Below are 27,610 nucleotides of genomic sequence, written 5' to 3'. Positions count from 1 at the left end.
TTCTCCAAGTCGTGGAGTCCACATTAACTTTTACATTTCTCTTAACTTGTTTTCCGACGATGTTGCGTTGTCTTCTATGTCGGAGACGCGGCGCTCTGCGTCACTAATACATTTGGTGTTGTCTATGATGCCTTGCGAAATAGCATTCAGAGTATTCGTGAACATAGACAGCTTCTCATCCAAGACTTTACTAAAGCATTCTGTGACTTTGCGTATAAGTTTGAGGGAGTGACCACACTCACATGTACCTTTTGGACCTTTTTCAGTCAGAAAAGTACCTCCGTCCTTGCTAGACATGTTTTTGCTCCAAAATATAACCTCAAACCATGAAAATAATGTTTTGTCTGGATATAATTCGAAAGATGTCGAAATATGCAGGAGCTAGGCCTCTGTGCACCCTCTCAGCTCCGTGACGTCATCAGTCAAACGCTAATTTTAATTAAGATAATCCAGGGACATGTTAACCACATTTCATTATCATTTAGATTAAATTATTTTTAACGGTTTTAATTTAAGCTTTCAAATCAGACATTCACTATTTAATCCTTTACAGGCCCTTTTATTTAATGCAATTTAATCAAATAAAGTTGAAATATGATATTATTTATTGACATTATATTATGGGAAAAAACTAATATTGAAGAAGATAGATATATTGTGATACTGATTCAGTTTTATTTAATATATTAAACCTCACATTTAATTTTGATCTACATTTTTTTTAATAATGAGTTTCAAATTTTTAAACATTCTTTCCAATATTTTTTCCTCTTGATTTTATTCATGATTGAGACAATCACAAATGCGCTAACAGATGCCTTTATTTTTATCTCATTTTAATTCGGTTTTTTTTTTATGCGTGTGAACAGGACTTTTATTTTGGTGTGTTAGTATTACGTCATAAGGCTGCGCCGCGCTCGACATCTGTGATTCTGCTGAAGGGATTCAGGTTTGTGTTTTTAATCATTTAAAGTGTTTAAACCAATACAACCCGGTCTTACAAGTATATAGAGAACTCAGAAGTGAATTAATTATTTTTTTTGAATGTAACATTGCAATGTATATAATAGTATTAATGGACAATGTTTTGCATGAGTAAAGCACATGAATAACAGAAAAGCTGCGTCTCAGTTCGCTCCCCATATCGTCAATCAGTTTATCGTATAAATGAATTCAAATCACTAGTCAGGTTTCCATCCTTGTTAAGAATTTTATGCGACAAACATTTTTGCGCTTCAAAATGTTTATGTACATAGCTGATGGAAATGCCATTTATGACATTGATGATATTTCTCTTGTATTCTTTTTCCATTTAACATTAGTACATAAATTCTATATCGATACTTCAAATGTTAGCAGTAGTTGGGGAACAATTTTTGTCAAGAAAAGCTGCTTTACCGCGAATAAATGTGGTGTCACGACAGAATTAGCCTAATGTTACATGTGTTCGTGTTTTTGCTCCCGGTAAAGCTTCGTTTCTCTGTAGTTTGTGCATTGATAATCTGTTATTATTATTATATTAAACTGTATCGAAAATAATTTTCATACTGTTGGTATTTGTCAAAAACAAGATTATCCTAATTAATTATCCTAACATCTTAAAGATCAGTGATGTAGTGGTGCCTGGAGAAGTGGGTATATTCTTAATTTATGCCTCAAATTTTTTTAAGCGCCCCAGGAAAGGATGAACGCTCTGTGTTATAAACAGTGATGTAAAATAGTCTTGCATATAAGTTCACCCCAAAATGGGCCAGTATAGTATTTACACATTATCACTTAACTTTTGCTGCTTGACTTCACAGAAAAAGGATCCTTATAAAATTAATATTAGCCACAGAAGAGGTGCAGTTTTTGTAATTAATACTGGCTTTTAATTATTTATTAATACTAAATAATTATGAATTTTGAGTGACTATTCCTTAGTCCATATGAAAATTGGACGACTATTCAAGGGATCACTGCAACACTGTCTTTACTGGGCGCAGGGCCATACACAGGGTTTTATAAAACCGAGGTCCCAAAAATAATTTTGCTAGGGGGGTTCGGGGGCATGCCCCCTTGAGAAAATATAGATTTTCCTGATCTCGACATGTGCATTTTAAGGTGTTTTGAAGGCCAAAATAAATGGACAACAGTAGCTTTAAAAGCATGTCAGTGGGCAGTAGCATGAAGTATTTTATCAGATATTTTTAAACATGAGAATCAGTTTAAATGTCACAATGAATGATCCACACTACAAAATGGAAATGCAGAATGTTTATGCTTATTGTTGACAATACACAATCACATACTCGAAACGGGAATGGCCTTAAATAAGAAATGGTTCAAGGATTATTTTGCATAGATGTTACATTTCAAACAAACGCCAATGCAGTCCAGACCAGAGGCATATGAGCAATTTATATGAGTATCAAAGATCAGTTTCAGCTACTTTTTCTTTCCTAAATTAATCAATGTTTTTGGACTAATATGTTCATTTAATCAATGGTTCAATTGCTCATTCATAAAGACAGTCACGTGTGCCACCTTCTGGCTTAATGATGCAAGTTGCGCAAACACAGACAAGCGGAGTGATACAAACAGTGAAAAGTCTAAGTGCTGATTCTGGGGAAATATTAAAATACATTCGAGGTAACGTTATACAAATACATTTGATTTATACATATTTATAATAATAATGGCAATATATTTAATATGGTGCTTGTGTTAATTGAGCTTATAGTTTCCACTGTCTTTGATCAAACTGTTTATTTCTGTCGGTCATTTAAAACTTCGATCGAAAAACAGCTGTTCAGTTTAGCTACTTGTATTATCGTTAACTCAAGCGTGAAGCGTCGAGTTGGGATTCGCACTCGGCTCGCGCTTCTGTGAGTGAACATAAATCCTGCTTGCTTTGATTGGTCTCAAACATTTTGACATTGACGATGGGCAAATCATTGCAGCACCAAATTAGAGTTAATATTAGGCAATTAACTTTCGTACGACCCTGATTGGGTGTTTTCACACGAACATCAGAGAAGTGGGTATAAGCAATGCCGACTGAACAAGAAGTGGGTATACGCCGTATACCTGCGTATACCCTACACTACACCACTGTTAAAGATCATTTATCCTTATTTGTGAAACTTTGTCTAGCTTTTTTTTCCTGATTAGGCCATACCTGTGAACATTTGGTTTTCAAAATCCAGGAGATTTGTGAGGGGAGATCACAAAGATTGGGAGATTACAGCTCATGCTGTAAAATGTATTATTTACATTGCAGAGGTGGGGGCAAGTCACACATGGTCAAGTCCAAGCAAGTCTCAAGTCTTAACCATCAAGTCTCGAGTCAAGTCTCAAGTCACAGTTCAGATAAATCAAGCAAGTCAAGTCAAGGGTTCACCCTAAGCAAGTCAAGTCGAGTCCTGATAAGTTTCAAGTCAAGTCAAGTCACAGTACTAAAATAAATAGAGGTAAATTTTTTCGATACATATTTATTTTTGCACAGAAAAGATGAACTTGTATACATATATTATGTATCTTATTCATTATACATTTGCTATATGAATCATATGCATATCTGTGCTAACATTAATACCTGAAAATAAAATTAAATTGTGTTGTCTACACAAAACGTTTTGAGTCTAAGATGTATCGACTCGAGTCTAAGATGTATAATCCAATCTGTCTAATTCAATTTAATTGAAACAGTCTAAAATGTGTTGCATTTACAGAAAATAAGGTTTGCCAAGACAATGGCACTAAACTGTGAACGATGGGGCCGCATAATAATGAACACACGCTCGACATGTGCGCTTGAAGCAGGCACAGCTAATACCCTCATTGCGATTTGGAACAGTGAATGCATTTTCTCCTTGTTCATTCCCCAAAACAAAAGGCAGTTCTGGCCATCACAATTGTCCAGGTAATGGTTGAGCTGGGCAGCAGGGCTGAAATTAGTGGATTTCTTCTGCTTTTTGTGGTATAAGAACAGCCCAGTTTTATCACCTTTGATTTGCTCTTCTTCATCTCCATGGCCTGTCTGTTCCATATTGGTATGCTCTGCTTCCTGGAGAATCAGATCTAAAACATAAAAATGTAAAATTACAAATAAACCTACACAATATTCTAGAGTTGCATGATTCTGGATACATTGAGAATCATGATTTTTTTTTCTAAATAGACAATTATCTAACAATTATTTACAAATAAATGTCATGTAATTTACTAAATGTTCTGACAAAATGTTCATTGCTGTAGTCTATTTAAAAATAATTAATTTAAAAGATTTTTTAAGCTGTCAGAAACTGAATAAATGATTCGATGTCTCACTCATAAAGGCTTCACGTGTTTCATTACTGGATGAATCAGTGTTTTTGAAGAATCTCTGGAATGAATCATTAAGTGACAGTCACTGTAACTGACAGAAACTTTATTTGAAGCATCAAATTACTTTAAGTAGCTTAACTTGAGTAAGTAACTAAGTAAATCGCTACTTTAATATCCGAACTACAAACTTTTATCTCAGTATTTCTGTGATGGTTTGAATGATTGTAACAGTTTTTCATCTGCACAGTATCTGTATTTCAATTTTAATACTTATACGTGATAACTGCTCTCTCTTCTAATAAGAAAAAAACATATGTAACCAAGGCCAAATTATGACAAACAGAAAATATTAATTCATTACATTAGTAATTGTTATAGATCTTAGTGAAACTGACTATAAAGAGATGACTTTCTTACCTTTCCTTGTGGTTCTTGTAATGTCGAATGAAATTAGATGTTGTGGTTGTCGTGTCGGATATTCTTGCGTTGCATATTTTGCATCTGGCAAATCTTTTTTTATTGGCACGGTCCAGTTCAAAGTCCTTATAGCCAAAGGAGACTATTTGTGGAGCTCGACTACTGTCTGCCATGTTTGGCGCGGTTTGAATTGTGCAGCGTTAAAGGTACATACGCTGATTAGTGGTGCTGACGTCACAATAATTATTTTTTTTAAAATGAATTTTATTGCTGTTTGTTTATTATAAGTTCAAGTCATTGTCGAGTCTTCCACTTCAAGTCAAGTCACAAGTAACTTGTTCTCAAATCAAAGTCAAGTCAAGTCATTTTCATACTTTAATCAAGCAAGTCGCAAGTCTTGAAAATTGTGACTCGAGTCAGACTCTATTTTTCTCTCAGTCTTCTTATCCTGGTCCATTTCTTCCCCTCCTAAAGCTGAACTTTGACTGATAGTCCTTTATCTTGATAGTCCAGGAAATCTGTTAGCCTGACTACGTCAGAGTTCCTACTTCCGCTCAATTTCATTTCGCTTCTGTGGTCAGTCTGAGATAGCAGCCGATCTTTCAGTTTTTCAGCGGCCTTCGGACGGCCGGGCCAATCAACGAACAGAGGGCGGGCTGAGAGCCGTGACGTAGATGCTGATTGTACCGTGGATGCATAGATTTACTTCACATAATCTGCAAAAGTCGTTAACAGCCATGTTCACTCCGGTATTTCGCTCGATGGTTTTGTTTTCGCATCATACATGTGTTTACAGTGGAAGTTAGATGCGGCTGAGCATGCGCATAACACACACCATAACCAAACGTCATGTGATTGGCTTACGGGTAGCCAATGATTTTAAACTTCAGACAAGCGACCCCCCGCGAGAGAGAAAACACTTTTCAATTGTGCCATGCCAGACTCTGTCTACAAAGCAAAGCGAAGTAGCAGAGTTTGGTATTACCAGGCTAGAAATCTGTAGCCTAAGTTAGTATTGCCATTAGGAACCTTCTGCAAGCTTTGAATTTGAAAACGTCTGTTTTTAAATGTTAGAAGTAATTTTAAATAATACAAATTATAGGCTACGTTTACCGCAGTTGATGGAATTGGCAGACGTTCCCTTAAGCATTGTGCGCTGTGGAAACGCGTCAAAGCATTCTCAGGTATAATTATGCAGCTTTAAAGGGTTACTTCAGGATTTAGCATTAAGCTTTGTATTAGTAGAAAACCTGTAGTATTTTCGAATTACCGTGCTTTCCCCCCTCATATCCCCCTGAGAGGAGATATTTATGTATTTTTTGTCTGGAAAAAATCCTCTGATGACGCAAAAATCGTCATTTTGCGTCATCGGAGGATTTTCTGTCCAGAGGCTAAAGACTACAGCCAGTAGATGGCGTTGTTCCGCATGTTTTCAGCCCGCCCATACTGGTGGGATCTCACTCACAGAATGTACACAGTATCAGCCGTCTTTCTTTGGAAGCTAAGCTAGCAGGCTCTTGTTCTGTGGAGAAAGCTGAGTAGTAGGAGAAAGCTGAGTAAGTAGGGGTTACCATCTTCCTTTTCCCGGACTTGTCCGGCGGGCGAGACTGTTAAAAATGTCCGGGATTCGGCTTTTGCGTTCTGCGGTCGCCATTCATTGTTTACATGCACACCTCTCGTTTCAATTTAACTGAATTCATTCCGATCGGTGAATCTGACTGTAGTGTTTACATGAACGCTAAACAAGTGATCGGTTGATGTGCGTTTTAACATTGCTAAGAAAATTCCCGCTCCTCCGTGAGAGATGCGAGACCCGGCGCGTCTCAGTAATGAAGCCACCGGCCTCGCGCCGTTCTCCGCGGCCGTCAGCCTCGTCCTGCTCGCCACAGTAAACATGATGAATGGCGACTGTAGAACGCAAAAGCCGAATCCCGGACATTTTGGGTCTCTAAATCCCTGGCAAACTCATCACTTACTTAGGCTATCCTTGTTGTTTTCAACTGTGCTCTCTAACCGGTAGGCGTGGCCTCCTAAGGCAGCGAAGCAAGTGCATTCTGGGAGTTGTTGTCTTTCATCCACATAAGCCAAAAATACATTTTCTGGCTTTTCTCAGTCTAGAAAGCTCCAAATTCAAAAATGTCTCCACATTTCTTCTACTTAAATGACCTATTTTAAATACACATTCATCTTCCCAGAGGTGAAGTATCCCTTTAATGCACGAATGATTTTGAATGAATATTTTCATCATGTCGATATACAATGGTCACATAATGTTACAACTAATCTTGCTATTGATATCTTTGTTAGACTACCGACCCTATAGAACAAATGTCCGGCTAATATCGAACCTAAAACGAACTTTACCACGCTCAACCAGCGGGAGTGCATTTCACGAATTTGTAATCGCTGGCTTTCAGCAGGGAGGGAGGAAAGTCTGCGTGAACCCGCGTAGATGCACTTTATGCAGTGAAGACTGTAAAGTGTTTGATAACTTTATTACATTTCTGTGTATTTCCTCCTACCTGTCAGGGCCCCTTAGATATCATGTGCCCCTGGGCAAGTGACCAGTTGCCCTAATGGTTAATAATCATGCCCTGCCTTCACCTGCCATGTCTATCGGCTCGCTTTCGGGTTATACTTTCCGCGACTGCGCAACTGGGTTATAGGTTGCCAGGTTGAGGTGACTAACGGGTTGAAATTGTATATGGTGTGTGGATTGTGTGAATATAACGCATTTAATACAAGATCTGGCAACTGGTCAACATTAGACAAACATATTGGTTCGATTATTCATAAAGGAGTTTGGGCCATGCAAATTACGTGAGTTTCCCGGGAGAAATAACAAACCGGGAGGGGTCTGGGAGATAGGGCTAAAAAACGGGAGAAACCCGGGAAAAACGGGAGTGTTGAGTATGGATTAGGCTAATGTACGAAAATTATTGAAATTAAATTTTAAATTGTCAATAAGTTAAATTAAAATAATAAAAACATTATAAGACTACACTGAAAAATTACAACTGCATTAAATGATGTTATTAGATTGTTTTAAATATATTGAATATACACAGTGCTCAATGTGAGCCGGTGTTGTGCCAAACTTCGACTCCCTGCTAAATTTTTACCCCCCTCGTGGAACTCCTAACTCCACCCCTAATCCTAATATAATATCCCTAATCACCCCTAATCCCTGTCAATACTAAAGGGGTAATAACAAAAAAAAACTAGAGGGGTCAGAAGTCGGGAAACACCAGCACTTCTGTTTTTGAATCTGAAGCGTACCTCTCTTTTTCATGCGTACAGCCACTTCTCACATGTTGACAGGTGTCGTGCCGAAAAGTGATGGTCCGCCGAAAATCGATTGCCGTCCGCGGGAGCGCGCGCAGCGTATTAAAGCTGTATCGCCCAGTCTCTTTACGACTACAGCTGCTTTTATGTGGATCAAACAGACATAACGTGCTAATAAACATCAGCTTATATGCGTGGTAATAGTGATTGAAGCCTCTACTTATTGATTGAAAGGTTATTTCTGCCCTGAAATTAGTTGACTTCCTTCAGAAGAATTATATTTCACTGATTATAACTCACATAGTACTTTTTACCTTTTAAAATACCTTTAGATGGCCAATACAACCATTATAATGCAGCATTTCACCTGCCAGAAAGTGATTGAAGCCTCTACTTATTGACTGAAAGGTTATATGGTTGTAGTGGATGACCCAGAGGAGGAGGAGGTGGTGGTGGATGGCCTGGAGGAAGAGGAGGTGGAGGAAGAGGAGGTGGTGGTGGTGGACGGCCCAGAAGAGAAGGTAGAGGAGGTGGTGGTGGACGGCCAAGAGGGGGAGGAGGAGGTGGTGTTAGTGGAGGACAGCCAGGAGGAGGAGGAGGAGGAGGTGGTGGTGGTGGTGGTGGAGGATGGCCTAGAGAAGAAGGAGGATGGCCTAGAGAAGAAGGAGGATGGCCTAGAGGAGGAGGAGGTGAACGGCCCAGAAGAGGAGGTGGTGGTGGTGGTGGTGGTTGGCCCAGAAGAAGAAGCAGGGGGCAGTCCAGAAGTGGGAGTGGTGGAACACTTGCGTGGAACTCTTGGCTGTTCCTCTCTATATGCTATCAAGTGATCACTGTTGATTTTTGATTTTTGGTGTCATCACTCCTTGGCTGTCCACAAGATCCACACTTTTTCCTTCAATTGATTTTATGGTGTATGGCCCAAGGTAGTTGGGATCCAATTTGCCCCCTTTCCTCTGCTGGTTCCTAACGTTCACCTGCCACACTTTCATGCCCACATGAAAGGTTGAGGTGGCTTTGCCTTTGTTTTTTTTATTTTGTTTTGACTGTGTTGTGGTTGGTAGTTTTGATAGCAGTCTGAAGAACTTGGTTGAGTTTCAGAATTTCCCCTGTAACCTCTTCAATAGACACATTCTCTTCAACACTGCTATCCACCTATAAAATGATTCTGATGTTATATGAACACAATCACTTTCTGGCAGGTGAAATGCTGCATTATAATGGTTGTATTGGCCATCTAAAGGTATTTTAAGAGGTAAAAAGTACTATGTGAGTTAATCTGTCAAATATAACCCTCATGAATATAATCAACTAATTTCAGGGCAGAAATAACCTTTCAATCAATAAGTAGAGGCTTCAATCACTTTTAGGCTTCAATCACTATTACCACGGATATAAGCTGATGTTTATTAGCACGTTATGTTTGTTTGATCCACATAAAAGCAGCTGTAGTCGTAAAGAGACTGGGCGATACAGCTTTAACACGCTGTGCGCGCTCCCGCGGACGGCAATCGATTTTTGCCGGACCATCACTTTTCGGCACGACACTCTGAGCGCCCATCGAAACATAGAATCAGGCTGTTAATTAATCGTATACATCACGCGTTTGGAGCTTTAATAAGTTGTGCAAACTTAACAGATCATTTATCTGCACAATGTGATCGTGACTGAAGCCCAATTGTTTAATTTTGTAAGAGTGGCGTGCGAATCACCGGAAGGCGCGTTCACAAGCACGCTCCCAAAAGTGTGATAATAAGATTTGCACGAGCCATTCTTATGCGACGCTGATGATTAAACGAGTAACCCATTTAAATTCTATTGAGAATGTAGTAAAACTCTTCAAAGAACGCCCAACATGATCTAAAACAGCCACTAAAAATTCTCTTTACTAGAATTGATCACGTTCAAATGTATTTATTATGTGTAAATTTTGACAAACTTGTAAAATTTATAATAATCTGTTAGGGGAATAGATTTTTCACTAAATATTTATATTACAACTGTGGCATGTTGTAGCTATAGTTTTCAAATGTGTTGCTATTTTTCATAACAAATGCTATAGATAAAAAAGAAAGAAAAAAGTGAACATTGGCCTTAGCATGATAATGAGGAGCCATGGATGATCTTACTTGTAATTAAATCCTTATTGTAACAAATGCTATATTCAGGGTTCGTACGGGTGCTTGAAATCCTTGAAAGTGCTTGAATTTTGATGTTGTGTTTTCAAGGTTTGAAAAGTGCTTTAATTTTGGATAAAATGCTTGAAAATGCTTGAATTTGTAACTGGATTTCTTTCACAAGAAATATCTTTCTGACGAAATAGTTCTTTATTAAATGGAGAAAAAAAATGTAGCCCTTCAGAATCAGATACAGATTGATTTGCGTTACGCTGGCCAGAGCAAAAGTAGGCGGAGTTTTCATTTTGATTTCCGCGGTTGTTTGAATGCACCGTTTTTATTGGCCTCGCAGCGGCAACAGTTGAACTATTTTAAACTTTGACCGCGGCGTGCACGCGAGCTCGCTGAACTGCGCTTTGGTCCGAGTCGCGCGGCGCAAGCCATTGAAATATAGGCCTATCGGTTTCATTTCATAGCGCAGCGCGGTCCGCGTCCTATTTGAAAGGGCCATTAGTGACTGAGACTCTGAGAGTGCTTGGTGTGATAATGTAATGTAAGTATTGCATGTCCGTTATGTCACGTTCATTTGAGGAATATGCAGTGAACATTGCCAAAATTACAGAACTGTAACGTGCACATTAACCTGCAAACGTTAGCCCAGTGCATAACAACAGTCGTTGATTGCTGAACTGAAATCAGTCAGTGTCATAAGAGGTATACTGTTACTGTAAGGTTTAGGATGGCCCTATGCAATATTTACACTGCTCTATTCCAGTAAATGTATTGGCCCAAGACATCTTGGCAATGAAATACATTTATCAGGCAGGTGCCTGTGCACTCAGATATTGTTCAAACCTTGTCTATATCAAGAATGTGTCCCAAAACGGGAAGGCCTGTCAAATATTTCTGTTCAAATCCTAAGTCTTCATATTTGAAATTAATTCAGTTTTACAGACTATAAATCACATGATCTGGTAAGCAATATTTGGACATTAATATAATGAAAAGTATATTATTCATATGCTTTAGGCTATATACTTAGTGATACATTTTGAAGAATAAAACTTGTGATTGGCTTAAATATTAGGGCTGCACAATATATCGAAATATTGCAAATGTATATATTACAATATGCATAACTGCATATCGCAACGGCTTGCAATAACTGCGTTCATGAACAAAAGACAAAGAAAATCACTCACTGCTTTTGGCTGAATAGGCTAACTTTTGTAGCTTTAATAAGAATCAATATATTTAATTCATGCAGTGAAAACTAAGCAGTGTTTATTTTTACATTTGATTAATCAGTTTCTGTTGTTAAATAACCCTAATGTAGGATAACCTGAACCACTAAACCCCAGTGATGTTAAAATAACACTTCTTATGCTACAGAACACTGATGTTCACTGTCTTGAAGTTGTAGGGATATTTTCTTATCACAAAAAGAATGTGAAACACGCATGTGTAGGTTATATAATTTTAAAGATATTTTAAAGATAATTTAAGTTAATTTGACACACTTTAAGCATTATCGTATCGCATATTGAATATCGCATTCGCATTATTTAATGAGTTATCGCATATCTCATTTTTCTTCAATATCGTGCAGCCCTCTGCTATTATAAAACAATTGGCTGTTTATCTCTTTTGATGTGATAAAAACACTAAATAATAATTTTAACTATGTATTGTTATGTAGGCCTAATTTACGGTAGTGTAAGGTGCTGGAAAAAGCTTTAAAATGGACCTGGAAAGTGCTTGAAAAGTGCTTGAATTTGACCTTGGAAAAAGTGTACGAACCCTGTATATTTGAACAATGACAAGAACTGTTACTTACTCATAAGGCCAAGTAAGTTAAAATCAAGAGTTTTAAAGTCTGGACCTTCTTGATTCATTGACTAGATTGGTTTTCCCCAATGTGTAAAATGTGTTCTGCTAATTCAGATATTCCAAGAGATGACAGGATGTTCAGCATGAGAGAATTTTAAGTAAAGATTTGGATTATTTGGATAAAACATCTGCAAAAAATACACAAACAAATAAATAAACTTCACAAGGGAGCATGCCCTGGGTCCCTGTTAAACAGTTCACACTTCAACTTTAATTTTTTTGTTACTGACATTTTAATCAGGCTACTTGTCCAGTCGGGCAAGTACATTTTTCGACTTGCATTGCGTTCTCAGCCGAGTCAAACCACCACTGGCTTGACTGCATGTTTAAGGCGTTAAAGATTGTTGGAATATACAAGGACTGAACATTTCACTGTGCCAATCTTTTAATAGACCGCAACGAGCTGCTCCACTTCATAGTCGTCTTCTGATATTCCGTAGCATTATATAAATAGTAAGTAGTATCCTAATTTCATTCGTCTCATTTCTCTGTACAGTTTACAAATATTTGGAATGCAAAAGAAACTATATAATTTATGATACGCAAAATTATGCTTAGCTCAAAGGCAGGGATTTTTTTAGCAGTGCAACAAAACGTATGCAACAATTAGTTTTTTTGGAGTGACGTCATCACACACCATTTTATCGGTAAACAGGTTGGAGATGCCAAATTTCTCAAAGTTTTTTGTGCATATTTACTTAATAATTGTGCATAATTTATTGGGAACAAGACTAACTGAGAAGTAACAATGGAGAAACAGAGCTTTTCAAACCTGTGTCATTTGAACCAAATGCTTCAGTGATTCAAATCGCTCGAATCGCAGCACGCTGACGACTCCTGATCAAAACAGTGTGAATGCAACGAGAACAACAAACATGAATAATGACAACTTTTACATTGATTATCTGTGTAATGTATTACATGTACAAAATTCAATAATATAAAGAATAACTAAACTGTTTGTATATTTTATGTTCTTAATTTGTAGTGCTGGATTTGAGTGTGTTTAGTCTAATCAGGGGCCGTATTCACAAAGCATTTTATCTTACCACTAGGAGTACTCCTAAATCGCACTAAAAGACTTTAGCTAGGAGTTTTCTCTTAAAAGTTATTCACAACGCCTTTCAGACCTACTCTTAGTAAAGAAAAATGACAACTCCTAAACTAAGAGTGAGTCTTCGTTGCTCTGGATGACGTCATTACTCATGCATGAGCTTGACTGAAGTGACCACCTTGATTGGCTGATGATTGTAACGCGGGAATGATTCCAAACACCTCCCCTACGATGATGAGTGACAGGTGACAGGTCTGAGAATGCGTGCGCTACACAAGTAGTGCGAAGGACGGAAGATGATGAATAACTGAATAAATAGCCTAAATGAATAAAGAGTAAGGCAAAACAAATAGCCTAGTAGCCTAATGAAACATGGATTGATGCAATATCTTTGCAACATTATTGAATTAATCTGTCACTATATGCCTCTGCCTACGTTTGCAAAGAGAAGAACATTTTAATTTGATTCACAATGAAACATTACAATTAGTTTACATGCAATGAGTAGCCTAGTTTTGGTTGTTGTTGGTGGCGTTATTGCATCCCTAGTTATGCCTACAATGCAAAATTGTTCCTTCGCGATTGGAAGCTCCTGTAGCCGCCACATACGCATTTCAAAACATCGAAACGTGAAATGCCACAAAAAGCGGTTTGTGAATAGGTCTTAGTGAGTTAGGAGTCCTCTCGACTTCTTTTAAGCTGTCCCAGGCTTAGATGCTACTTTTAGGGCTAAAATGCTTCGTGAATTACTCTTAGTCAAAAAAATTAGGAGTCCTAAAGTTACGAGTGACACGCCCATTATTTTTAGGAGTTGCTCCTAAATTCGCCAGTTAGGAGCTACTTTTAGCCTTAAAATTCTTTGTGAATACGGCCCCTGATCATTAAGTCCATTAACTCTATCTGACTGAATCTCTTACCAGTGAACTGAACTACTGAACTAGATCTGATTGAGACACACTCAGAGAATTAGTTTTATTTTCTTCCTTTTATTTTTTTCTCATCTAAAACAGGACAAAGTGTCCAAACATCAAGAAAACTCCTGATGAAGTGAGTGAGATCCACGTGACACACTATTATAAAGATGGCGTTTATAAAAGAGGAGAGCGAAGACGTGAAGATTGAAGAAACATTCAGAGTGAAACATGAAGATACTGAGGAACAAACAGGTCAGTTTCATTCTCAAAGCTGAACTCAGTTATTTGATTATTAAAAAAGTCCAGCTCTACAGAAATGAATGATATTTTTGAAGAATCACTAAGAGCAAATTTACATACTATTCCATAACATGTCGAATTAAATCTTATGTATCATAGAAATAGTCTTTCTATGGTCCCCACTTCCACTGAGTTTGATGAATTGACATGAAAATTGAAGGGTTAGTTCACCCAAAAAAGAAAATTGTCATTTAATCTCCTTCCAAAACCAAACGAGGAACACAAATTAAGATATTTTAAATGAAATCTGAGAGCTTTCTGTCCATCCATTGACAGCTACGCAACTAACACTTTGACACTTCAAAAAGTTCATAAAGAGATTGTTAAATGAATCCATATGAATTGAGCGGAAGAACAGACATGATCATAATATGATGAATGGATTGAATTTAGTCTTTTGTTCACATAGTACAGGCTAAACATTCATCCACTCACACATCATTTGTGGTGAACAGTAAAGCATGTTCGCTTGACGTGCGAGAACCAATGGGGTTCATTCTTGTGTTACGCAACACGTTTAACATCGTAATATACATCTTACACATAATTGACCCGCAATATTGCTTAATATACCCGATTTTCCATATATGCTAAAGGCCGCCGGCACTGATTGGTTACAACATATGTGATGTTGAGATATCAAACTACTTTTTTTCACTGCAGTATTAAGGAGAAAATACTCAGCAATGGTTTTGACTTATGAATTTGCACATGGTTTGTCTTGAAACATTAAAAACAGCCCATAAGCCCTATTCGGACGGGATTAACTTTACAAGGGTGGATGGAGTAATGTAATTTTACCACAGGACGTCTAATATTAATGGCCAATTCGCACGGGATAAGATAGCTCAGTAAAACTAGCAGAAGTGGAGGAGTAGCTCGATTTACGCACCGCCGTCATGTGAGTATTACGTTGCGTTATTAGAATACAAGCCAGGCTTATTTTGGTTAGTCAGACTTATTGTCGGTTGATTCTGTTTCATAAAGCAAACTTAAAATAGTTCAAACTCAGTTACTCTGGCAACTTATGCTGGGAAACTAACCTGGTCCAGGACAGGCTAACTGTCAGGCAAAGCCTCAGTTGTTACACAGATCCTCTAACATTGACCAAAAGGAACACAATGACTGACACTCTCTCCAAAAATTTATATACAGTACAGAAAATCAACTTACACTGACCAAATTTCTAAACGCAACACTTTTGTTTTTGCCCCCATTTTTCATGAGCTGAACTCCAAGATCTAAGACTTTTTCTATGTACACAAAAGGCCCATTTCTCTCAAATCTGTCTAAATCTGTGTTAGTGAGCACTTCAAGAGCCGTTTATTGGGCGCTACAAATGTCTATCAAATGCGCCTGTACGTAGCTCATAGCCAATCGTTTCAGTTAAACCAGATGACGTATGTAGAGCGACAGATATTCAACAAAGAAGAAGACGATGGGTCAGAGATTTATGTACACCAGAGTCCTGCACGGGTCCGATTTTGTAAATCCGCACCCGCCTGTACCCGCACTGCTTAAAACCGCACCCAACCCGTTTTCCGTCAACAGCACTAATTAAAATCTGCACCCGACCCGCTTAAAATAGTACCGACACCCGACCCGCACCCAAAATAAAATCAGTTTAGACTATTACGTTATAGACACACTTACAAAAATGTTTATTGCCAGGTCATACAGAAGTTATTACACGACAATTAACACAAGGACAACTTCAGCCGAAGCTGTCAACAGGCCGATACATGAAGAACATGGCTAACGTTACCACAAAACTGAGTAGCCTTAACATTTTACCAATCGAACAGACGCGGCTACAACACTATATGCCACGCAATTTCGTCTAGCCTACATCTGACAATTTTGGGTTCAAACACGCCCTGCTCACCACACATACTTAACATAGTGTTAAATTTGAAAAATACTGTTCGATAGAGCTGCTTTCTTACCACAGTTTCTGCGTGCTTCCTCAGCGATGAAGTTCCACATTTGTGGCTATCCCACACGAAAAGGTTTGCAGCAAAGGCTTTCACAATATTTTCTTCAGATAACTCCAAATTTCTCCCACACACTGGACTTGATTTTTGATGACGTATTGTCGACAACTTTACAATCTCCACTAGCTATTCTTTTCTTTAACTCCTCAGCATCCATCTCGACGACTGCAAGCAGATCGCGCGCGCCGTTATGAGGAATTTTTAAAAGTGAAAGTAGCCTAGGTAACGTTATAGATCCTGGGAGGGCGTGCCGCATCTGCACAAATAAACTGATGTGGATTTTAAATTATTTTATCAACTTGAAATACAGGCATATTTTTGTAGATGTGTTACTAAAAATATGCATATATTTTTACGTCTCATGTTAGATCCATAGATATAAACAAACTGCTTCGGTGTGTCGCATAGATGTCGTCATCGTCTTGCTGCTCCCTCCCCATTCTGTGATTGGTTCCCTAACTGAGTCGAAAATCTGGTCCATGGTAGCCAGACTGCCTAGCAGCGTGAATAAAATCGCGCTGCGCACAAGGCAGCATATGGGGAAACCCAGGCTAGAGCTCTTCTCCTTTGCCGAGATAATCCATCCACCTCACAGGTGTGACATATCAAGATGCTGATTAGACAGCATGATTATTGCACAGGTGTGCCAGAGATGTATGAATTCACGAATCATATAAATTATATATCAGCTAATAAATTAGTTTTTCTATTTCCTGTACGTTTGATTGCACTATTTTATGTCATCGTAATGAATTACGATGATTTGGTGAGTTAATGCTGCGCAGTTTTACACATTTAAAAGAATCGTTCTAAAAGTACATTTGAACAAACCCACAGTATTTGCTAATGGTTAAATATTTTTGTGCAACATTTAAATTTTACTGCCAGAGGCTTGGTCACCAGACTTGATAAAAAACAAAGTGCAATATAATTGTATGTATGCAAGTCCAAGTTTGTCGCAAAGCTCTCTCCATCCTGAAAACACCATGCTGATATTGATCCTTGCTTTATTTCTGTTTCTCCCTAAGCCTGCTTGCCTCTGTGGATCTACTTTTACGATTGTTGTTTTTTTTTGTTTTTTTTGGGGATTTTCTGTACTCTCCAATCAATAATCATGAACCATAATGGCTGAACAACACAACAGCGGCGTGTGAGATACTATATATATGGCTGGGAGAAAAAAATCACTAACCTAATTCACTTAGGTATTGCTATTTTATTTTATTTTTTAACAATTTTAAAATCTTTTTTTATTACAGAATCCATATTGATTCAAATTATATTGCTCTATTTTTGCCCATGCTTCTAGATGAGGTTGACAGAAGTCAACCACTTTCATTTCAACAGATGATGAAATGTCGTTATCTTTGAGTGTTGAGTGACGTAATGTAAGTGGACGCGTGAAAGTGTTGTGAGACTGAATGCAGTGAAAAGCCCTCGCACGACGTGCAGCTGTACTCGTATGCTGAGAGAGAGATAACACAGTAGAGCTGCACGATTCACCTTTAAAGGACTGTGATCTCGATTCAAACACCCACTCGATCTTCTTCCATTTCGTCTGTCTATCTGTCTATTAAACCTTTGACAAAATCATATCACAACATTCAAATCCGTGTTGAAAGTTCAAATATGAACACTGATGTCTACGATAGCGATAGAGTAAATCAGCTTTGGATAAAAACTTGGTGCTTAAAATAACGCATTTATCGATTGCATTTTTTCGCCAAGTGACTGTTAAAAAAAAAAATTGTTATTGAATAATTTATTAAAGAGAATGTAGTACTGTATGATGCTTCTAAAATAAGTCAGAAAAACGTGATGAATTTTGTAAATATGACTCTTATACAGACTGTACATGATGTATAAGATATGATTTAACTTTTCCCCATTGTCTAGTGTAAAAATAAAAGAAAGCCAAGAAAATCGCAATATCGAATCGCAATACTTGTAGAATCGCAATTCTTAAAAAAATAATAATAATAATAATAAAATTAAAAAAACGCAATACATATATCAGCACCCAAGTATCGTAATAATATAGAATCGGGAGATGGGTGTATTGTCCCAGCCCATACATATATATATATATATATATATATATATATATATATATATATATATATATATATGTGATGCGATCTGGGAAAACCCGTCGGATGTCGCGCTGGGCCGTTTTCAGTAAATTCCAAAATAGTTTGAATGTCAGTTTTTTTGTCAAATTTTTTTTTCCATTAAATTATTATTCTATAACATCTTTTCTCTTATCTCTGAAAATATCTTGGCAAAATTCCCTTGTTTAGTGCAGAAAAACAGCGATTTATAGTGTCAAGCTGAAAATACTCTCTTTCTCTAATGCATTCTATGCGACCATTAGCGCCCGGCAGAGGTGAAAAAAAAAAAAAAAAAAAACAATCGCCGTATATCCCATACACCTGTCCGTCTCGTAAGACTACAAAGATAGTTTACCTTTAAAATAAACCGCATACATGTACAGTGAATGTGTATAGTGCGCATTTCGCGCCAATCCTGTTTAAACTATAACGTCACGCAGTTTCATAACAATCGCGAGATGGACGCGTCTCAACGGTGACAGTTATTTAAACCTGTTTTTCTCAAAATTCCGTTCCAGAAAATCATAGAGATCGGCCGACTTCAGATAAACATAACTTCTGCTAGCAACAAGCTATGATAAAAATAAAAACAGATTTGGAAAGGGCTTGATACCAGCATCCATATGATATCAAAACCTGTAATAGGTAAAATTTCACCATGTGGTGGGTTTTCCCAGATCGCATCACATATATATATATATATATATATATATATATATATATATATATATATATATATATATATATATATATATATATATATATATATATATATATATATATATATATATATATATATATAATTTATTATTATTATTATTATTATTATTATTATTATATATATATATATTTTTTTTTTAATTTATATGTATTTATTTATATTTTTATATTTATTGCATATATATATGCAACAGTCTATATATATATATATATATATATACACGATACACCCAGCCCATCCATATATATATATATATATATATATATATATATATATATATATATATATATATATATATATATATATATATATATATATATATATATATATATATATATATATATATATATATATATATATATATATATATATATATATATATATATGGGCTGGGTGTATATATATATATATATATATATATATATATATATATATATATATAAATAAATATTCACATACATACATGCATAGATCTCTCATTGGCAGCTTACGTTAAGGGCCCATTTAAGCGGTCGCTAATAAATGCATCTATGTATTATACCTATTGTTTCTACAAGCGGAAACCGAGGAAAGTGCGGATTTTATGTCATTGATATGCAACAATGACAAGGGATGAGCCATTATTTAAAACTGGTATTTCTCTGGATTTACAAATCCTTTGGAACTTTTGGGATAATGTAAGTACACAACTGCATGAAATATATCACACTGTGCAAGTGGTTTTTGAAAATTTTATAACAAAACATTTTATAACATCTGACATATTGTACCTTTAAGAAGAGGATCTATGACCTCTGGAAGCGTCTTTTTCAGTAGCTTAGTTGGTATAGGGTCTAACATACATGTCAATTTTGATGATTTAACAAGTTTTCCCCTAAAACGCATTGTGCAGCCCAAACCGTAAGAGATGGAACCTTGAAACTTGGCCAAATGGTAGTCCTCAATTTGGGGAGAACCTATCAAAATATGACCCCGATTGGCCCATAGGGGGTGCTATAACGAGACAATTCTTCCTCTCCTATAGCAATGAATGAATTGAAATTTTCCTCAGGGACACTACAATGCACTCTCTGATGCAATACTGTAGTAGACTGTTGTTGCATGGTTATAAATTTCTCTCTAATATTATCAATCTTGCAAGTATAGAAGTTCATAAAGTCATTACTGCTGTGCTGTTGCGAAACGTCTGAATCTTAAGCTTTATTTTAAATTAATTTAAGTTAATTTAGCCACTGTATCAAATACTTAGTGTTGTTTGTTTTCTTCTAAGAAAATCGGAAAATAACCAGACCTAGCAGTTTTTAAAGCCTTTCTGTATGCAATAATGCTTTCTTTCCACGAAATGCGAAAAACCTCTAGTTTTGTTTTCTTCCAGCTGTGCTAGATCTGTCTGTGTTTTCACTGTTATACGGTAGGGGGGTGCTATGATATCTTCTAAAAGAGTACTGGATTCTCCTGATCAAAACACATGTGAAGTAGTGATCGACCGATATATCGGGCCGATATTTGCGGGTTTGACGTGTATCGGCATCGGCCGGCATTATTTACAGACAGGCGTCCGCAGGCAGCTCTGTGTTGCTGGCCCCTGCCCCTCCCACACTAGCTGAGTGCTGGAAGCCTCTTCAAAACAACGGTAAGTTTTAAACTTTCAAAGCATCTTTTAACTGTTTGACTTAGCTGAAAAATTGCCATACTCTATATGTGTGTGCAACTATAGCTAAGCAAGTTTGAGGGTCCAAATGGAAAACGCGAATGCCGAATATATGCTTGTCATTGTATTTAGGGAGCTGCAAATAGCTAAGTTTGAGGCTATCCATATGCATACAGCAGCTGTTACAAACACTGGTCAAAGGATTAAAAAATGCCGACGTTGGTTCGTGATTCTGTGATATTTGTGGGAGTTTTATTCAGCAAGGTGGTCGAACTCAGTCAGAACACTCCCTGAGGTAGAAGAATCGACGCGGTTGCGACACGCATGCGATGCAGCGTGTTCGTTTGTCCCGGCGCTCATATGCCGTGGTGAGATGAAAAGTTGAAAACATTTAAACTTTTCAGAATGCCGCAAGCGCACGCAGGTTATGTGACAAAAAACAACTGACCTTTCCATGACAACATCGAAAGCTCGGCCGAACAGCTGATCAAAGCTGGACAGGGCAGGTTTTTATTTTTCATCTCCATAAATATATATGTAACGTTAGTCGTAAAGGGCTTGAAATAAATTAATCCTTACTTCCTCGTCATCATGAGTAGAGTGCAGTTCATAGTTGCATAGCAGCGACAGACGCCACGGGAGTGCAAGTGCTTGTAGAAAGGAGAAAGCGTCGCGGCTGTGCTTACCACACGTTTTTAGACGCGATATGTGAACAGTCCCTAATTCATAATAAACTGAGAATCTATTTGGTTTAAAATCGTTTTTGTTTTGTTTAAAATGGTGATCACAATTACATATATCAGACAACTACACAGAATAACATGTTCCAGTCTATTTATATAAAAAAAAATTAATCATTAATTCAAACACGTTTAAAACGAATTAATTCAGTCTCATTCATAAATACCTGTTTAATTAATGGATGATTCACCGTTTTTTAATGAATCTCTTGAGTCTTCTTGAATAAATGATTAAATGAAAAAAAAAATAACAGTCGATTTTTGCCTCCTACTAGAGTAATGTAATCAACACAATGTTTATGTGAAGAGAGAGTCTCCTTTCACTTTTCGCCATTTTATTGGTTATTGCTTAAAATTGGCAAGAATAAAAGGAAGACATTTATTTATTCTTCAAGTATTTGCCCTTTTCTTTGCCCACAATTTGGGTGATATGAATGTAAGATAATTGCAGAAGTGACACTGATCTGTGTTTTTGTTTATTCTTTTTAAAGAAATGGCAACAAAATCCAGTGTGGCAGCATTTTACGCAGCCTACTCCAGGTAAGGCTCGCTGCAACATCTGCAATATATTGGTGAGCATGGGAGCTGAAAAGGCAAAGACGAAAAATACTTCCAATATGTGGAGCCACTTGAAACGTCACCACCTTGAGGCCTATAATGAAGCACAAAAAGAAAAGGATGATCGAGCAGCAGCTTCTACTTCTGCTGCAAGTTCAACACAGCCTAATCTTGTGCAGATGTTCGATGCCCAAAGGAAATGGGGTAATTCTGACACCAGGTCCAAAAAAGTTGATCTTGCCATAGTTGAGATGATTGCCACAGACAATCACCCATTTACAGTTGTCTCTGGTGTTGGTTTTAAAAGGTTGGTAGCATTGCTGGAGCCCAGATACTCCCTCAAAACAGAAAAGTTCTATCGCACTGATCTCTTTGAAGATGTTCACACAAAAGTAGAAAACAAAATCAAGGAGCTGGTCACGTTAGAAAATGCAGGCCCCTATTTGGCATTTACAACGGATTGTTGGTCTGGTGACACAGAATCCCTAATGAGCCTGACCTGTCATTTCATTGACAGTGACTGGGAAAGGAAGCAAATTGTCCTCAATGTCAAAGCCATGCATGGCTCTCACACAGGTGAATATATCAGCGAGGTGTTCCTCAGTCTGCTGAGGCATTGGGACATTGACACAGAGAGAGTCGTGCTTGTGCTTCGTGATAGTGGAGCCAATATGATTAAAGGGATGAGGCTCACCGAAGTACCTGATCTCAGCTGCAGTGCTCACACACTTCAGCTGGTGGTAAATGATGGGATCAACAGCCAGCGAGCAGTGATGGACATCGTTGCAAAATTAAAGTCTTCTGCTACCCATTTTAACCATTCGATACTGGCAAAACAGCGTTTGAAGGACATTCAAAAAGAACTTGACCTCCCCCAACACAGAATAATCCAGTCGGTGCCAACACGCTGGAACTCCACTCTTCACATGTTGGAGAGCATGCTGGAGCAGAAACGGGCACTTACTGTATATGCTGGGGAACATGGAAAAATATCAATCTTAACAGCAGATCAGTGGACTCTTGTGGGCAATTTGATTGACACACTGAGCCCGCTTGAACAGGTAACACTGGAAATGAGCAGATCAGACTCATCAATATCATGCATAATTCCCAGCATCACCGTCCTAAAAATGCTACTTGAAGTTGAGGGTGCAAAAGCAAGGGGCATCAAAACACTCCGTGACACTCTACTGGACAGTTTAAAGGCAAGGTTCGAAAACGCAGACAAGACCAAATGCTTGGTCCTCGCAACACTGCTAGATCCTCGTTACAGGGGTCATGCCTTGGCACCAGGCACACTGAGCACTGCAAAAGACTGGATAAAGGATGAGCATGCCACTCTGTCTGATGCTAAGAAACGGATTAGGGCTTCCACAGAAGATCAAGGCCCGGATCCAAAACGGATAAGGGTGGAGGAAGAAGAGGAGGAAGACGCTAGTCCGTCTGACATGCTTGAACAGATGTATGCCAACCTTCTCGGGGCACACGGACCAACCTCTGAGGAGACTGATGATGAGGAGGAGCAGCTTTTCACTCAGCAGCTGGATCAATACCTACGGGAGCCGTTGATCGACAGACAGACGGGCCAACCACTTGCATGGTGGAAACAAAATGCATCCCGCTTGCACCTTCTGGCACCACTCGCCAGAAAATTTCTCAGTCCACCCCCCTCCTCTGTTCCCAGTGAGAGGGTATTCAGCGAGGTCAGCCAGATATATGAGGAAAAAGAGGAATAGGCTGACGGGAGAAAATGCAGAGCGTCTCTGTTTCCTCCATTATAACCTGCATCTCCTAAACTGGGAGTATTAAGAACTTTCAGTGAGCGGTGTGTGGGGTAAAGAAGTGGGGCAATGCACATATTATGCACAATTCTTTTGTTTTTTGTTCTGTATTGCCATTTACATTTTCCCTATCTTCTCAGGAAAGCCATTTGCTCTACAAGAGTTTAAGTCCACTAAAATTAAGTATAGTACAGTTTGCACTTTATTATGCTGCTGTGTGCAATAGGGTAATTATTTTATTTATGCTTAAATATTTATTTTCAGAATTTATTTTCAGAATTTGAGTTATGCTTAAATATTTATTTTCAGAATTTATCTTTTAGAATTTATTTTCAGAATTTGAATTATGCTTAAATATTTATTTTCAGTATTTTCAGCACTGAACTTTTTTTTTACTTGTTCTATCTCACGTTTTTAATATTTGTCAAATCTCAAATATTGTTTTTTTTTAAGTTCAATAAATGTTCCTTTTTTAAGTTCAATAAATGTTCCTTATTTTAAATTGAGACTTGTAACATTTGTTATCATCATTGTGTCATTTTTATGATGTAAATTGAGTGAGCAAAAGCAGTATCGGCTCCATATATCGGCCCAAGAAAATCGGCAGCCCGTATCGGTCATCGGCTAAGGCTGATGAAAAAAAAATCGGTATCGGCATCGGCACAAAAAAATCCATATCGGTCGATCCCTAATGTGAAGATGCAGAAACAAATGATATCATATTTAATCATATGCATATGTAAAATAATGCGATCATCAACATTAAAGGCCCCCTGAAATCAAAATTTAAGTTTTTTTTTATTTTAGTATGAAGATGTTAGCCTTTAGGTTATGAATGAGCTGGTGTGTTCCAAACCAATGACAAAATTCACATTTAGGAGATATAAGCATTCAAACTAACAGTACCTCAATTTTTATGACATTACCACTGACTTAATCTTCTCATCACATCATCTGTCCAAGCAAATGCTCTCTAGAATCGAAAGCGTCCCGTTCCGTGTGTTATAAATACTATCTGGCCAAAGTGGCTGGCATTCATTGACACAGCGTTCATTCATTCATACATACATGCAACCACTGATAAACATATTCGGTTTTGATTAGAAAAATAACCGATACAAGTGCGGATTAGAACCCAGAACCTCTGACACGCAACTGATCTACCACTAGACCATTAAAGGACACAAGCTATATATGTGGAATTCTCGGCACTAACAACATACAGTATATTAGTAGATCTCATTGAAATTGATTTCTGGACATCGTATACATATCTGATTTAGCATTGTATACTGAAGCAACCTCCTTCCCCCCACAACCCAGTCCCACCGACTTTTTAAAACAAAATTATGCCATTGGTTGATGTGTGTTCGGTTGCTTGAGTTTTCTGTTTTGTTTTGTTTTAAGCAAAGGGTCTGTTCTTTCTTTTGACACATTTGCATGTTCAGAAATTCATACAACAAAATATTCTGGGGAACATGAACATTTTGCGAAAATTATCAAAAAGGCTCTTTTTTTTTTTTTTTTCTTTTTTTTTACGCTGGTGGGGAAAGAGCTAAGTACTCATGATTTTCAGCTATTCAAAGCTTTGTGTAATAAGCAGAATTTTCCAATTGATACATTGTAACAGTACATGCCTTGAGATCAAGCATCTTATGTTCAGAGGGTTTTGGTCCAATAATTAATTCTTCTGTTTTGGCAGAATTGAATTGAAGAAAATGACTAGTTATCCCTTCTTTTGTGTCATTTATACACTCTGCTATCATGGAGAATTAATAAGTTTTGCCGGGTTTTGAGGAAATGCAAAACTGAGTATCACTGGCATAACAAATAATAATAATATCTCTCAGGGGAAGCAGGGAGAAAAGCAGAGGACCTAATACTGAGCCCTGTGGTACTCCATAATTGTATTTTATAATATTTTAGACATAAATGGCAAATTTGAAATGGGTCTATAATTATGTTCTCCTGGGCAAGGTTGGTTTTGTTATTTGATAACTGACTGAACATTTTTAGTCTAGAGTTAACAATATTGTGAAGAGGTTTTGAGATTGCATGTAACACCTATCTTAGTAGCTTAGTGCGTATAGTATCTAACATACATGTTGTTGCTTTGATACTGTTGATTTTGATGTGTGTTGCTTTGTACCATTAAACTGGGCTTAATTTGTATTTGTCTCTTTTTTTTTTTGCATTAGACTTGATGGCACTGAAAGAGGAGAGTCAAGAACTGAATGAAACAGAAGAGAAAGACCAGTGTGACAAACAGAATGATCTTATTACTGAAAAAAAATCATTTAGTTGCTCACAGACTGAAAATACTTCACGAAAAAGAGCAAATGGAAGTTATTTGAGCTGCCAACAGTGTGGAAAAAGTTTCAATAGAAAAGGACATCTTAAAGTCCACATGAGAATTCACACTGGAGAGAAGCCTCACACCTGCCAACAGTGTGGAATAAGTTTCACTCAAGAAGTAATTCTTAACAGGCACGTTAGAATTCACACTGGAGAGAAGCCTTTTACTTGCAAACTGTGTGGAAATAGTTTCAGTAGGGAAGGAAGCCTCAAAAGCCACATGAGAATTCACACTGGAGAGAAGCCTTACATATGCCCTCAGTGTGGGAAATGTTTCACTCAAAAAGGACACCTTGAAAGCCACATGAGAAGTCACACCGGAGAGAAGCCTTACACCTGCAAACTGTGTGGAAATAGTTTTATTCAGAAAGGAAGCCTCAAAAGCCACATGAGAATTCATACGGGAGAGAAGCCGTTCGCCTGCAAACTGTGTGAAAATAGTTTCAATCGAAAAGCAAGCCTTAAAAGCCACATGAGAATTCACACTGGAGAGCAGCCTTTCACATGCCCTCAATGTGGAAAGAGTTTTACACATAAACCAACTTTTAATAACCACATGAGAATTCACACTGGAGAGAAGCCTTTCTCCTGCAAACTGTGTGGAAAGGGTTTCATTCGAAAAGCAAGCCTTAAAAATCATGTGAGGACTCATACTGGAGAGCAGCCTTTCACATGCCCTCAATGTGGGAGAGGTTTTACATATAAAACAACCTTTAATGCCCACATGAGAATTCATACCGGAGAACAGCCTTACACCTGCCCTAAATGTGGAAGAAGTTTTAGACAAAAACCAACCTTTAATGCCCACATGAGAATTCATACTGGAGAACAGCCTTACACCTGCCCCAAATGTGGAAGGAGTTTTAGACAAAAAACAACTTTAAATACCCACATGAGAGTTCACACTGGAGAGAAGCCGTTCACCTGCCAACAGTGTGGAAAGAGTTTCACTGAAAACGGAAACCTTAAAAAACACACGAGAATTCACACTGGAGAGAAGCAGTTCACATGTGATTAGTGTGGAAAGAGTTTTGCATGTAAAGTAAACCTTGATTCACATTTTTGATCAGTGTAATAAAACATTAAACCCCATTTTTGTTAATTTTGTGGGAAGTGTTTAAATTGGCACTAAAAAATTTAGGCTACACTCATGCCGCAACTGAAGTTATAGGGATTGTAGTTGATCCATGATTCGTGTGGGCCAGCTTGATCCCGGATTGGAACGCATTGTGATTTGTGCATTAATTGCAAAGTTTAACCATCATAGAGTGACTGTTTATCATTTGCATGTACTTTGAAATTTTTAAGCAGTTTTAAGCATCATCCGCAAGAAGACTGAAACTCACACGCTGTTTTCTGTCCGGACACAGCACGTGAACACCGGATTCAGTTCTCTTTCTCTTCCTTTTCAGCTTGA

The 27,610-nt window shown here is 37.6% G+C and overlaps 2 protein-coding genes across 4 annotated transcripts in view; both read left to right on the top strand.

The window, feature by feature from the left end:
- The window catches only part of LOC308689607 (protein NLRC3-like), a gene marked incomplete at both ends in the record, with an annotated part of 270,187 nt that overhangs the window by 80,796 nt on the left and 161,781 nt on the right, over positions 1–27,610 (top strand). The gene's annotated exons all lie outside the window — the stretch shown is intronic.
- LOC308689627 (uncharacterized protein) lies at positions 882–27,413 on the top strand. 3 transcript variants are annotated; one of them, XM_081363448.1, is made up of 4 exons: positions 882–949; positions 8,434–8,531; positions 14,079–14,234; positions 26,037–27,413. In XM_081363448.1, exons 3-4 carry the CDS (start codon positions 14,150–14,152, stop codon positions 27,209–27,211), a joined length of 1,260 nt encoding a protein of 419 aa, XP_081219574.1. In that variant the 5' UTR covers positions 882–949; positions 8,434–8,531; positions 14,079–14,149; the 3' UTR covers positions 27,212–27,413. The 3 variants fall into 3 exon arrangements, with proteins under 3 accessions (XP_081219574.1, XP_081219572.1, XP_081219573.1); XM_081363446.1 differs by lacking the exon at positions 8,434–8,531 and having other exon boundaries at positions 903–949; XM_081363447.1 differs by lacking the exons at positions 882–949; positions 8,434–8,531 and adding an exon at positions 3,263–3,452.

The sequence above is a fragment of the Scardinius erythrophthalmus genome (genome assembly GCF_964197995.2).
Source record: "Scardinius erythrophthalmus genome assembly, chromosome: 4".
Classification (NCBI taxonomy): Eukaryota; Metazoa; Chordata; class Actinopteri; order Cypriniformes; family Leuciscidae; genus Scardinius; species Scardinius erythrophthalmus.
The sequence above is the reverse complement of the archived record's forward strand: the minus strand, read 5'-3'. Positions and strand labels throughout refer to the sequence as shown.